The sequence below is a fragment of the Salminus brasiliensis genome, chromosome 7 (assembly GCF_030463535.1).
Source record: "Salminus brasiliensis chromosome 7, fSalBra1.hap2, whole genome shotgun sequence".
NCBI lineage: Eukaryota > Metazoa > Chordata > Actinopteri > Characiformes > Bryconidae > Salminus > Salminus brasiliensis.
In genome coordinates this window covers 21,068,968-21,081,548 of record NC_132884.1, presented here as the reverse complement: position 1 = coordinate 21,081,548, position 12,581 = coordinate 21,068,968, and the positions used below count along the sequence as shown (strand labels likewise).

Here is a 12,581-nt window from a genome sequence, read left to right as displayed (position 1 = left end):
ACGTGATGCTGTAAGTTGAAATATGAATGAAAAAATGTATCTCATCAACACAGTCACTGCCAAATGTAAGTGAGCTGAAAGGAAGTAATCGTGTCCATGTGATTTATTTATTCCTGTGGAAATGATGAACACATTCAATCCATCACTCTGTCAGTGCACACACTCACGCTCGCGCACACACAAACACACTCACTTTCCGTAACTCACATAGAGCCCATTGTGCCAGTCTCCGAAGAAAGGGAAAGCCACGGAGATGTCCACCAATCCTGAGCCTCCGTCGTCCTGCTTGATGGTCAGAGTGTCCCCCTGTTCCTGACCGAAGGGGTAGAAGTCGCGCAGCGGAACGGCCGGCTCCACGCTGCCCGGCAGCCTCAGGCACAACAGGGTGCACAGGCAGGGCAGCAGTAGCCACCCCATGACCTCCACTGCACTGGGATGGGGGGGAAAGTGCCGGAACAATGAATGGAAACCCGAAATAGGGGCAGTGGGACAGGAGCAAATTCTCCAGGCAATTCTGCTCGGTCCACCTTTAGTGCCTGCCTGTCTGGCTTTTCCTCTCTTAACCAGCTCTGTTCTGTCCCTTCTGTTTCTTTCAGTCCACCCTGTCTTTCCCCCTCCACCTCCGTTCTTTCCCTAAACCACTCTCGCCTCCTTCACTCTGGGACAGCGAGGTAGATTCCTTGCATTCTGTGTGCCGCTGGGTGCTGGAGAGCGCTTGCACTGCTCACTGAAATGAGGGATCCGAGTGAGGGAGTGAAAAAAAAAAGACAGTGAAAGAGAGAGAGAGAAATGAGAGAGAGAGAGAGAGAGAGAGAGAGAGAGAGAGAGGGAGAGAGAGGGAGAGAAGCAGCAAAGTGATTCGGTTCGCCTTTTTTTTTTTTTTTTACAATCCAGCAATTTGGTCCCTGATGGTTAGCTTAGAAATATCCTCAATAAAACCTCTATTCTGCCTGCCAAAGGAGTTCTTTCAGGACCGGCCCCCATGCCTCTCACCCCCCTCCTCATACACACACACACCCCCAGGGATTCACTACCTTGCATAATTAGACGCTCGCAGCCTATTGCGGAGAGGGGGCCGGTAACTGGATAAGCAGTGGGCGGGGCTATGGTAATCAAAGGGGTGCATTAAAGAGACTCTGACAGAGCCTGTAGGAAAACCATCCCAACTCCGCTGCTTGCTCGCCTGCCTGCCTGCCTGCCTGCCTGCCTGCGCACACCCTTCAGGGCAACACACACACACACACACACACACACACACGTATACACAGTGATAGAAAACCACACAAGCAATATCGAAGCAACGTCAGGAGCATGCTGATCATGTGACGTGAACTCAGTGCCTCCCGTGCAGAACTTGCACAAGAAGCCAGTTCAAAGAGAGCAATGTACACAAAAGTCCCTCTGGTTTGGATTACTGTACTGTTACTGCTTTTTTTTTTTTTACTGAAAGTCAATTTCCCAAGCGAATTCATCATAAAGCGCATGAGATGTCTGATTTCAAAAGAGTATGAAATAGCCCTCTTTAAACAAAGGCAAAATTAGTTCTGGCCGCTTGGACCACAGACATTATCAGGCAGGAATTCCTATATGAAGTCTTTTGTACAAAGACTTAGTTGGCAGCAGATTCCCAGAGTCATAGTTTTTTTTTTTTGCAGAGGCAAAAAAGCAGAAATGAAGAAAAAAAAATCTGATGATGACAAAGAGGGTTATTAGTAATACATATCAAACCCTGGAGCCAAACTGTCACAAGGGAACGTTTGAAGCAGTTTTTAAGTTGTTTGCACACATCAAAACAAGTTAGAGTAATTATCCGAGAGGCAAAGCCAACGCAAATAGAGCAACTCCTCAAACTACAAGCATCAATCTGCTCATTGTTTCATCGCTTATTGAGGTTTTATTGGCTCATAAAAAAACATTTCACCAAATGGAGCCGGACAAAAAAAAAAACACAACAAAGAAAAACAAGCCATTCCTACTTAATTATTCATAAATGATTAGAGTGTATGTTTGCGGATTAGGCACTAACAGTGAGAATTATCGCCACAAACTGTCATTAGTGGCAATAAAACGATCAATAATAAAAGTGATAATAATGATCACAGCGTGTGCCTTTAACAGCAACTCCATTCAAGAGTGTCGTTGTTCGGTTTCGGACGCTAGGACTGATGACAGCTTTTCCATATGAAAGCAATTCAATCTCATTATCATTAGGCTTGATGTAGTTCCACGAAATAAAGCCATTACATAAGTGACGCACGACAGAATCTATAAAGGTGTGGAATGCGTGTGCGTGCAGGTTTGTGTGTGTGCGGTGTGTGCTTTAGATGTGCAAGAGAGGAAGGGAGTAAGGGAGGGAGGGAGGGAGGGAGTGGGAGAGGTAAGCTGGGGGCTGCCATCCTCACATTGTGCTGATTATCGTCAGGCCAACAGGGACAGACAGAGCGGACTAACACACGCTTCAGCTGCCTGCTGAGCAAATCCTTAAAACAATTTGGCGCTCGCCGAGCTTTTGGGGAAACAGTGATCTCTTTGTTTGTTGTTGTTGGGGTTTTTTTTACGGTGTGGATCAGGATTACTGGAGGGATTTGTGCTCATGTAACGCAACAGTTCTGCGAGTGATTTCATGTTCCTTGCATCAAGGTGCAGGAGTGTGTGTTTGTGGCTTTGTTTCTTGTACATTTTCAGGACAAATGCTCTGCAGGAGAACCAGAGATGTGTCGGGACGCTTGCTTTTCATTTCTTTTGGGTCACTCATGTTAAGGCTGTTAAGGGTTGGTCATATATATATATATATATATATATATATATATATATATATATATATATATATATATATATATTATACATATGGGACATATGTATGGCTCCATGACCTGGTAAGGTATAAAAACAAACCAGTTTGTGTATGTGTGTGTGTATGTGTGCGCGCGTGCGTGCATGTTTCAAAACTGCTTATTGTGCGGAAGTCCATCCGAGTAGCCGCTGTGAGCTGTCCTGGCCTGGCTCCAGGAGTGAACAGAATGAGAGACAGCAGTGGGAGTGTGTGCGGACACTCAGGGGCTTCGCCCCGTTCTGCTTGTCCCAGGGTTTGGGGGTCAGCCACAGCAAGCTTGATCGCAGCCTGGGGAGGCGCTCAGGGTCCAGGCTTCAGCATCTGGCTCATGTATGTCTGCCTGCGCCGCATCTCCTGCTCCAGCTGCTCCTTCAGTGTACACACCTGACACACACACACACACATACACTACTGGTAAGGAGTTGGTACAACACCCCCCAATTTGTTAAGTAGTCTACTGGTAGTGTTCCAAGGCCCAGACGAGCCTGCTTTTCTTATTTTTCCATCTTTAGCCCTGACTTTCTTACAGCTCAAAGTCCTCTCTTTGCCATTGAAACTAAGACTTGGTCTTCCCAACAGGTCCAGATATTAAACCTGCTGGGACAAGCAAGCAGCAAATTGTGTCTGACCTGAGGTGTTTGTTGGTGTCTCCAAAAATATCCAAAAATAGAGTGAGCCTGGCATATGCACAGGTGTTATTCCTACACTGTAAGTAGCCCTTGTTTCAGTGATCCTTTGTCTTCCTGAAGTTCTGTTTGGTTTATTTTGCTTCATGGTTTACTTCCATCTAGTGTTAGTCTTAGAGTTCTGTGTTTGTAAGTAAATCTCAACCATGCAGGGAAATGAGTGTTATTGATCACAAGGTTGTGGGTTCAATACCCAGGTCTGACAAGCTGTTCCCTGACCCTGTATATGAAGTCTCTGCACCTTCAGTGCTCCAACATCGCCTGATTGAACTAATCAGCTAATCAGCACGGCATTTTCCAGAGCCAACTAGGGAAAGCAGTGAAAATGTGCAGAACGGGGTTAGTCCAGGACGCAGGTGGGTAACCAATGCAATAGGCTGTTATTGATGGTGTCGTAAAGGGAAAGTGGCAGCAGCCATTAGACCTGACTGACCTGTTCTTCCAAACAACGGACCCTCTGGCGGTGGGCTTTCTCTCGAGCCTCCAGGGCTCTCTCAGCCTGTTGCTGGGACCCCCGCAGACGTTCTGTCTCCAGCTCCAGCTCCTGCCTGTGGCGGGAAGTCACCTCCAAGAGACGCTGCGAATGAGCCTGCTCCAGGTGGGAGAGCTGGGACTGCACACAAAAACACACATCACCATGTCACTCTGCTAAGGAGCTGGAGCTAAAGCAGCCAAAATAACATCCAATATGTAGAGGAAGCCTAGAGGGGAAATGGAATTTTAATGTAGTATATTTCTCACATCTCAGATTTCACTGGAACCGACATTCAGGTGACTGGATACTGATTTATGTGCTCTAAGTATTCGAATTAACTTCTCTTCCTATCCCTTTTTCTTTTTGTCTCTCGTTCTCTCAGCTTCTGAAGCTCTGGGCCCAATGTACTAAGGCAGCACTTTTGCAGCAGTTTTGGGTGCAAATCAGACACATTCCAATTGAGAATTGTGTCCATAACTGGAGCTTGAACCCAAACATACAGGTTTATAAAAAATGTGCATGGAAAAATGCAAAATGCACCTGTTCATCATGACTGAAGTGGCATACAAACATTTTGCTACACCTGGTGAAATTGTCTGCTACTGTAAATAGTTGCAGGTGAGTAGAATACTGACTGATCTACACCTCTGTCAATACCTATGTTCAATACTCATTCAACCTTGTCACTACAATCAACAGCCACAGGCTCCTCTAAGCAGGTCTGTTACACATACTCGATATGGACAAAAGTATTGGGACACCTGCTCATTCATTGTTTCTTCTGAAATGGAAAAAAGGCTAATTATCCGCTGTTGTTGGAGTTACTGTCACTACTTTCCAGGGAAGTCTTTCTACTAGATTCTGGATGATTGCACTGAGTATTTCAGTGCATTCAGCAACAAGAGTGTTAGTGGGTGTTAGTGAATGTTGGTTGATGACCACCCCACCTCATCCCTAACTTCACAATTCATCCCAAAAGTACTAGATGGAGCACCACCATTCCAGAGAATGAAGGTACAGAATCTAACCTTTAAGGTGTGACTTTCTGCATGTGTCTCGCTCAGTTCCTGCTCCAGACTGCACACTGTCTGCTCTAGCTGCTCCTTCTGACGACCAACACACACCACCTCCTCCTCCTGCTTCCGACGTTCCTGCTCTACCTGCATACACAACACACACACACACACAAATGCAACTACTAGTATGTAATAGGAATGTTCTAATATTCTAACTTTAAATGAAGAGTATAACCACAAAAATAATTGACACAATTTCCCTCCCTTAACTGTAGTCAAGACATCGGCCAAGACATGTTTGGTGTCTGAAGCGCTTGTTTATTTTTGCACTAGACCTACATTAGTCTTATATCTCCAACAATAAACTAAAACTGTTGGTTAGGACATTTTCATTCTCAAAATGTATGAAAACAAACACACACATACACACGCAACACTCACATGCATTTACCACTGAGGGCCAGTCACATGCTGAACTCCTATGCCTGAAGCAAGAACAATATCTGTCTACAGACATTTACTTGTGTCAGTCAAGACTGTAACACATGTTGACACAGATGATCCCTTTCCGCAGTACCCAGTGTGACTTTTCTCTGTTAATAACGTAACGTCTCAGGGATGCTGATGAATTAACTTGATGTGTAATAATGTGAGCTAGCAAAGCTAATAAATACATCACTCACGTTACATCGTTACTCTGTTTAACAATAAGTGCTTCCCATTACAAATGGCACTCGAAATGAGCTCGTTCTGACTCTGAAAAAAATCCTAGTACATCCAGCAATAAAGGAAGCCCTGAGGGTTGTTTCTATATGAATATAATAGTGGTAGCATAGAGAAAGCTTTGGCGACAAATTGCAAACCATAACCATGCAAACAGTAGCTGAGCACCTGGAGAAATATTAACGTCTCCAGTTAATATGAATATGCCATTCAGAGAATCATACAAACACACAGCAAACTGCCTGCACTGCAGAATGTCATGTAGCAGGTGGCTCAGCTATTAAGGACAAAAACGAATGAGTGAAAAAGGACAGACACAGCCAGGCATAGCAGTGCACAGTGTACATACTACAGTTAAAACTTAATTTTCAACCTCATTTAGAACTATTACCACTCCATGAACCAGGGCACCAAGGCCTGTATGCTGTAAAAAACTAGGAAACAGAACAGGAAGGACAAGCCTAAAGATTAGCTAAGCATTGCACAGACAGTTATTTATCAGTTACACACACTGCAGTCTGTTACTCCATATAATAATAACTACATTTGACTGTATTCAACAATAAAAAGTAATATTTCATATATATCATTAGTAAAATTTATAATACACCTGGTTCTAAGTACAAGCATTACACATTGTAAATTGTATGTCTCTGTTTACATTGATTGTAATATGTACTACTTCCATCAGATTTTTTATTTGACTAGCCTACTACAGCTATTCCACAGACCATTAATGAAATATGTGGTGAAATGTGGATGAACATAATGGTTAGAATTAGGATTATAAAAGGTTAGAGAGTTATAACTAGGCCAGTCACAATCATTATTATTTTGGATGATGATGATCCTAGAAATAACTGCCTTAATGATATTATTATCATTTTAAGACCATTTTATTTTATGCCACTGATTTAATTATTAAAATAATAGTAGAATAATGCAATTACACCCTTTTAAATGGCAATGATTAGGAATATACAAGTCCACATACTGGCTTGTTCACATCAATGGGCTAGCCAAGTAAACACATTGGGCAATATCAAGGCCAGCAATAACTACTGAGGTCAGGTCCATATATTGAAATATCAAGCTGAAGCTCATTTGCACTTTACACATACTGAAGTAAAAGAATGAAACTCTCATCATCATTAAGAGCTGAAATGTATGAGGTGGTCTTGGTTTACTGTATCTTAAAGACTTTGGAATAGACTGAACCAACTGTTCTCTGTACAAAAGTTCATTGCGGCTTTCTGTGATCTTCTTTCGAGTGTTACTTAACACAGTGATGATTTAAAAGCTAAGTGTCATCCTGGGGCTCTTAGAGCAATAAAACAGTATTGCAAAAATAATTTCTCATTTGTGGACACTGCAAAGCGCAATGCAGCATGTCTGGGATGTGGTAGCCTTTAGGGTTAGGGAAGATTACAGTAAATATAATAAATACACTATATAAACAAAAGTATTGAGACACCTGCTCATCTATTTTATCTTTTGAAATCATGGGTATTAAAAAGAGTTTATCTTGCTTTTGTTGGAGCAACTAGTAAAACTTTTTTACTCCAAAAAAAAAGATTTTGGAGCATTGCTATTAAGAGTAAGTGACAAGAGCGTTATCCCAAAAGTACTGGATTGAGCACCATCATTCCAGAGAACACAGCTCCACTTCTCCACAGCTCAATACTGGAGGGCTTAATTCCCCTCTAGCCCACGCCTGGCATTAGCCATGGTGCCAATAGGTGCCTGTTCAAGTTCCAGAAAATCCTGTTCTATAGGCAACATAGCTGTATGACTTAAAGTAGCTCAATACATTCAAACATATATTGTACTTGGTTGAATGTACATGAAAGTTACAGGCAAGGTGAATAGCTACATAGCACCACTGTCTGTTATTTGTCGTATGTACCCAGGAAACACAGTCCAGGCTAGTAAAGGCATGCTAGGTTTGACACATACCTAGAAACACATGAACCGGTGAATTATATGTTTACTGATTATGTACCTTCTGCAGTGTGCGTTTGAGGGAGGCCTTGTCTTTTCCAAGGCGGGCCAGCATCTTCTCCAGCTGTGTCCTGTCGTCCTGCAGGCTGTGGAGGGATTTCTGCAGGTCAGTCACACGCTCCTGCAGCTCCGCTCTGTCCTTCTGCAGCAAAGTGCAGCTGCCCCGAGCTTCCTCAGCAGCCTGCTCACTCTGCCGCAGAGCCTGAGGGAGTCAGAGGGAACACAGATGCTTACAGCCTCCATCTTTTGCAGCATGCACATAGTGCTTTTACAGGAGATAGTGCTGGTTTAAGAACTTTTATGTGATACAAAGCGATCTCAAAATGTGAAAGGTAGTGTGCAAGAGTGTAACAGCCTTATGTTACAGCTAGCTCTGTGAAAAACTGAATTGACAAACTCTGCCCCCTTCCTCCAAACGTAAATGATTCATCTGGTGTCTAGGGTTTGTTCCTTTAGTTATGATGAGGAGATACAAAGTAATGGAACACTCAGTGAGCTATTTATCCATGTTACACAGTGTCAGCAACCACACTGGCAAGTTTTGTGCAAGGCGAGTGTGTGATGCTTGTGGCTTGCATGTGATGGCTAGAAACCATGAATTGTTTGCTTTATTAATCCTAATAATTATGTTATGAATTATGAATCAGCTATACTAGTATTTGTTAGATACCTACTATGTGTGAGTGTGTGTGCCTGTGTGCATCACCTCCTGCAGGCCATGTGTTTGTTTGTCCAGCTCGGACACTCTGAGCTCATATTCCTCCTGACTTCTCTGCAGGCCCTGCAATCTGCCGCTCAGAGCGTAGTTCTGCTTCTTACTGTCCGAGAGAGCCCCTCGCACATTCTCCAGGCACTCCTGTACATACACACACACACAATGCATTCCAGAGATGGGGGATTTAAGTCAAGCTTGATATATGAAACACGCAATTAATATACAGTATGTGTCCAAATGTTTGTGGACTCATTTATTATTTTTTAGAAATCAAGGGTATTAAAAAAAGTTCCTGCTTTTGTTGGAGTAAGTGTCTCTACTGTCCAGAGCTTCTGTGCAGAGCTTTTGGAGCACTGAAGTGAGGATTTTGATTGTATTCAGTGACACAGTAAGTTCAGGATGTTGGACGATCACCACCCTGAATCATCCCAAAAGTATTGGATGGAGCACCATCATCATTCCAGAGAACACAGTTCCACTGCTTCACACCTCAATACTCGGGAGGCTTTGCACCCCTCTAGCTCATGCCTGGGATTAGGCATGGTGCCAACAGGTTCATGTTTATCTGCTCCAGAGAGTCCTATTCTATGGACAGTGCTTCTCTACAGGGACTAGAGTCCACAAACATTTGGACAAATAGTGTATATCACTTCTCAATCTAAATTTGTTTGTATTCTGATTGGCTAAGCACAATTATATCACTCAATACAGAAAAACAAAACAATTTAAAGATTTTTATTTCTATTTCCATTTTTTATGCAGGGCGGTGAGGTTTATGATTCACTAAGGGAACATGCAAATAAGGGAAATGTGCACTACTTCCAGATTTTAGGCAAGTAGTAAAACAGGCCAGTAATCCTCGGGTATGAATGAGAAAACTTGTTGCTGTGACCATTATTTTTTATGTGATGGTCCATTTGGAGGTTTGTTTTATGAATGATAGAGTTATTATTAACTAGAGTAATTAGAGTGCACTGGATATTCTACATAATACGTTTCATGCTTTAGTTTGTAGCAAACAGGTTTATAAACATTGCTTCAGGATGTAGCTTTGGAAGTCGCCTCAGCTCAGTGAATGAATAAGCAGTTCCTTTAATTCCATGACTTCTTTAAGGTCCTTCTCATGTTTTGTCATTTGTCTCTACTTTCTCTTTCCAATAACCCAGCACCTTCCCCTATTTCTCCACCTCTACCCTTTTTCTATTACTCCTTGTCTTTGTCTCTGGTAGAATATATATAAAAAAATGTGGGCAGCTTCATCTTTTTATTGGCATGGTCTGACAGGTCCAAAGCAAGCTGGAGGAGATTTATACCAAGCACACCGTGTTTTTGTTTGCACAGCATCTTTAAAACGCTGCCTCAAACGAAGGCTTAAAAGCCCTCCAGAGGCGTTGGGAGAGAAGTAATGAGCTCGCTCTAGTGGTTTATAGTGCAGCCATCGAGTTCCTTTAGGGAATCCACAGCGCCAACGGTGCACGAACAGAAAAAGAACCCCCCAAAAACTGGAAAAAGTTATGCCACGACAGCGTAAATCACCTGGAGCCGCGGTAGTCAAAGGGCTGCTTTAATCGGAGGGTTTCAATTAAAGCTTTTGTGGCATAGAGGTGAGATGAGATCATAATCGTGAGGCTTTTGGATCATTTGTGTGGTCGGGGCCTGATGAAGGTTAATGGAGTTGTTTGTTAGAAAAGGATAAAGCTATATTAGACACAGGGTTGTTGACGTATGCTCTTCAGAGTGTTGGCTTACATATGAGGCAGACAGTGCTCTCTTCAGGTTTACACAGCCTAAGGCAATGTTCTGTAATTACGAATTATCATGTCTACTGTGCCATGATATGCTTGCACTCAGATTACTGTGAATGCTAAGTGGCCTTAAATATGGGCAAAGTCAGCACATATACCTGTAAATTCCTGTGCTCAGGCACACCCACATTCGAGATCTCTTTAAAACTTGTACACACATATTTTCTCCAATTGTGCATCACACACATGGAAGCATGTATTGAGTAGAAGTATATTGAAAAGTACATAAAGAAGTATATCAAGAACAACAACAAAGAAAAGCCATACCAGTGATGCTATGCTGGTTAGCGGAGCTATGATGCATGTGAAAGAGAAAGTTGATGCAAAGTAGCAACACCTTAATCATTTTTGTGGGTCACTGTTAGGTGCATTTGGATTAAGGTAATCAATATCATGGTAAACTAACATTTGACCTTGATTGCAATTAACAGCCGTTTGTATAAGCTGCTCAAGACGCATGGCTAGAAGATTAGAGCGGAGAGAAACGAGACACTGAGAACACTGCGGTTATCAAAATGGCTAGCTGTGTACCATTTAGGGTGCGTCAGCCATTAAGTACATCAGATTGTCTGAATCGCAAAGCGGAATTCAAGTGTGATTTTGAGGGCATTTCAATCTCCCACAATGCATTTGTAATTTCTAGTAAACAGCACAGGAACGCGGATCAAAATGTTAGCAACAGACAACAGATCGTAATGAAGTCGACAGCATTTTATGCTTTTACCAACTTTAATTGGGTAAACAGTTCATTTGTGTCCTAAAACGCGGCTCAGTCACTCATGTGTTATGCAACCAGAGCTGACGCATGTTGATTATTAGGAAGTGTCTGAAACTACAGTTCTTCCTTCCAGTCCAACGTTAATGAGGCAGTATGGATACATTTCAGTCACAGCCTGTGACATTATGGGACTTTTTCATTGTTCCCTCAAGTAATGCAAGTCCTACACCTAAACCTGGTACTACAACTAAATCCCAGTCAGTCTTTTGACTTTCTTTCTCTAAATTTGAATACTTTACCTAAAACTGAGGGTACAGTTTGTAAGTACTGACAGAGAAAATCACAGTGCATACCCCTCCGACCACACAACCACCCACCTGTAGTGTCCTGCGCTCCTGCTCACTCGCAGTAAGAGCGCTCTGAAGCTGGGCAGCTTGCTCCTTTGCTGCTCCAGCACTGCTGCAGCTGTCCTTCAGTGCTGCAGCCATGCTCTGCAGTTTCTCATGCAGTTGAGCCTCCTGTAGTTCTGTGCGGGCCAGAGTCGTCGCTGATCGTTCACTCTCCACCTTTAACACAGACAGGAGTGCCTGAGACTGATTGTGCAATGTCTGTAGTTAACACAGCTGTACAGCTGTGGACTAGATGGTTTTCTGTAATTGATTGCTGGATGCCCATTGCCTTCCTCCGAGTGTGTCAGCTGCCCAGCACAAAGAGGTGGAGGCTTGCTTTGCATGTATCACATGTATGGCTTCGCATGTATCGGAGGAGACATGTGTTAAGTCCTTACCCTCCTAATGTCTGGAGCATTGCTAGTGCTAGTGGGTTAATTGGCAGTACCAAATCGGAAGAAAAAGGGAAGAATTTGACTAACAAATAAAAATAAAAAAATATATAAATAAAACAATTTATTAAAACAAAAAAATGTTTTTTTCCAATCAGCCAACAGTGGGATCTGAGGTCAGACTATAAAAAATATCAACCACTGTCTGCCACCAATCTTTGCATGTAAAAGTCCAAAAGTCTAACACAGCAGGTGCCTATATAGACACATACACACCTTCAGCAGCGCAGTGCGCTCCTCACTCTCCCCGAGTTCTCGCCGAAGGCTGGTCACTCTCTCCTGCAGGGAGGTCAGCTCCCCCTCCTGTTCAGCAATTCTGATCTGGGAGCGCTGCAGCTCCCCCTCCAGAGTACGCTGGTTCAGCTCCATCCTGGATGCCCGAACCTCCGCTGCCTCCCAGCACTCCTTCAGCCTCCTGCACTCAGCACCCAGACCAGCCTCTGACTCTTCCACACGCTCCAGCCTCTCCTGCACACACATTACTAGATGTTGATAGAGGAGGAACTGAGGACCTGGCAAGCTACACACAGTCAATAAGCATTTTATTAGATTTGTAGGCCATCTGTTGATGTGTTGTCCTGTTGTCAAGTATGTCAGTGTGTTGGCTTAGCCATTTCCAAACCTCTCTACAAAGAGAAGGCCAGTATTTACAGTTCCCATCCAAAACCTAATTTAGCAATCCTTCATTAGTAAACCAGGTGAGGTGCTGGTGGACCTTAACAAATCTCCATAGTGCTTAGAGTTTAGAGAGAACTCTTTTACCATTGA

At 43.2% G+C, this 12,581-nt stretch overlaps 2 protein-coding genes across 7 annotated transcripts in view; both read right to left on the bottom strand.

Annotated features, from left to right (window-relative positions):
- sned1 (sushi, nidogen and EGF-like domains 1) overlaps window positions 1-731 on the bottom strand; it is a 54,849-nt gene extending 54,118 nt beyond the window's left edge. For all 3 annotated transcript variants that reach the window (XM_072684099.1, XM_072684100.1, XM_072684101.1), the window contains exon 1: window positions 208-731. In XM_072684099.1, coding sequence (XP_072540200.1) covers window positions 208-417 — 210 coding nt within the window. In that variant the 5' untranslated portion in view covers window positions 418-731. The remainder of the gene's footprint in view (window positions 1-207) is intronic.
- A 1,204-nt stretch (window positions 732-1,935) lies between these two features.
- Window positions 1,936-12,581, bottom strand: part of crocc2 (ciliary rootlet coiled-coil, rootletin family member 2) — a 72,821-nt gene continuing 62,175 nt past the window's right edge. For 2 of the 4 annotated variants that reach the window (XM_072684094.1, XM_072684095.1), the window contains 7 exons: window positions 12,030-12,281; window positions 11,350-11,538; window positions 8,441-8,590; window positions 7,736-7,936; window positions 5,023-5,154; window positions 3,953-4,132; window positions 1,936-3,217 (listed from right to left, as the gene is read on the bottom strand). In XM_072684094.1, coding sequence (XP_072540195.1) covers window positions 3,134-3,217; window positions 3,953-4,132; window positions 5,023-5,154; window positions 7,736-7,936; window positions 8,441-8,590; window positions 11,350-11,538; window positions 12,030-12,281 — 1,188 coding nt within the window. In that variant the 3' untranslated portion in view covers window positions 1,936-3,133. Of the gene's footprint in view, window positions 3,218-3,952; window positions 4,133-5,022; window positions 5,155-6,106; window positions 6,168-7,735; window positions 7,937-8,440; window positions 8,591-11,349; window positions 11,539-12,029; window positions 12,282-12,581 lie in introns of those variants that run through there. The other 2 variants (XM_072684096.1, XM_072684098.1) reach the window with 2 other exon arrangements.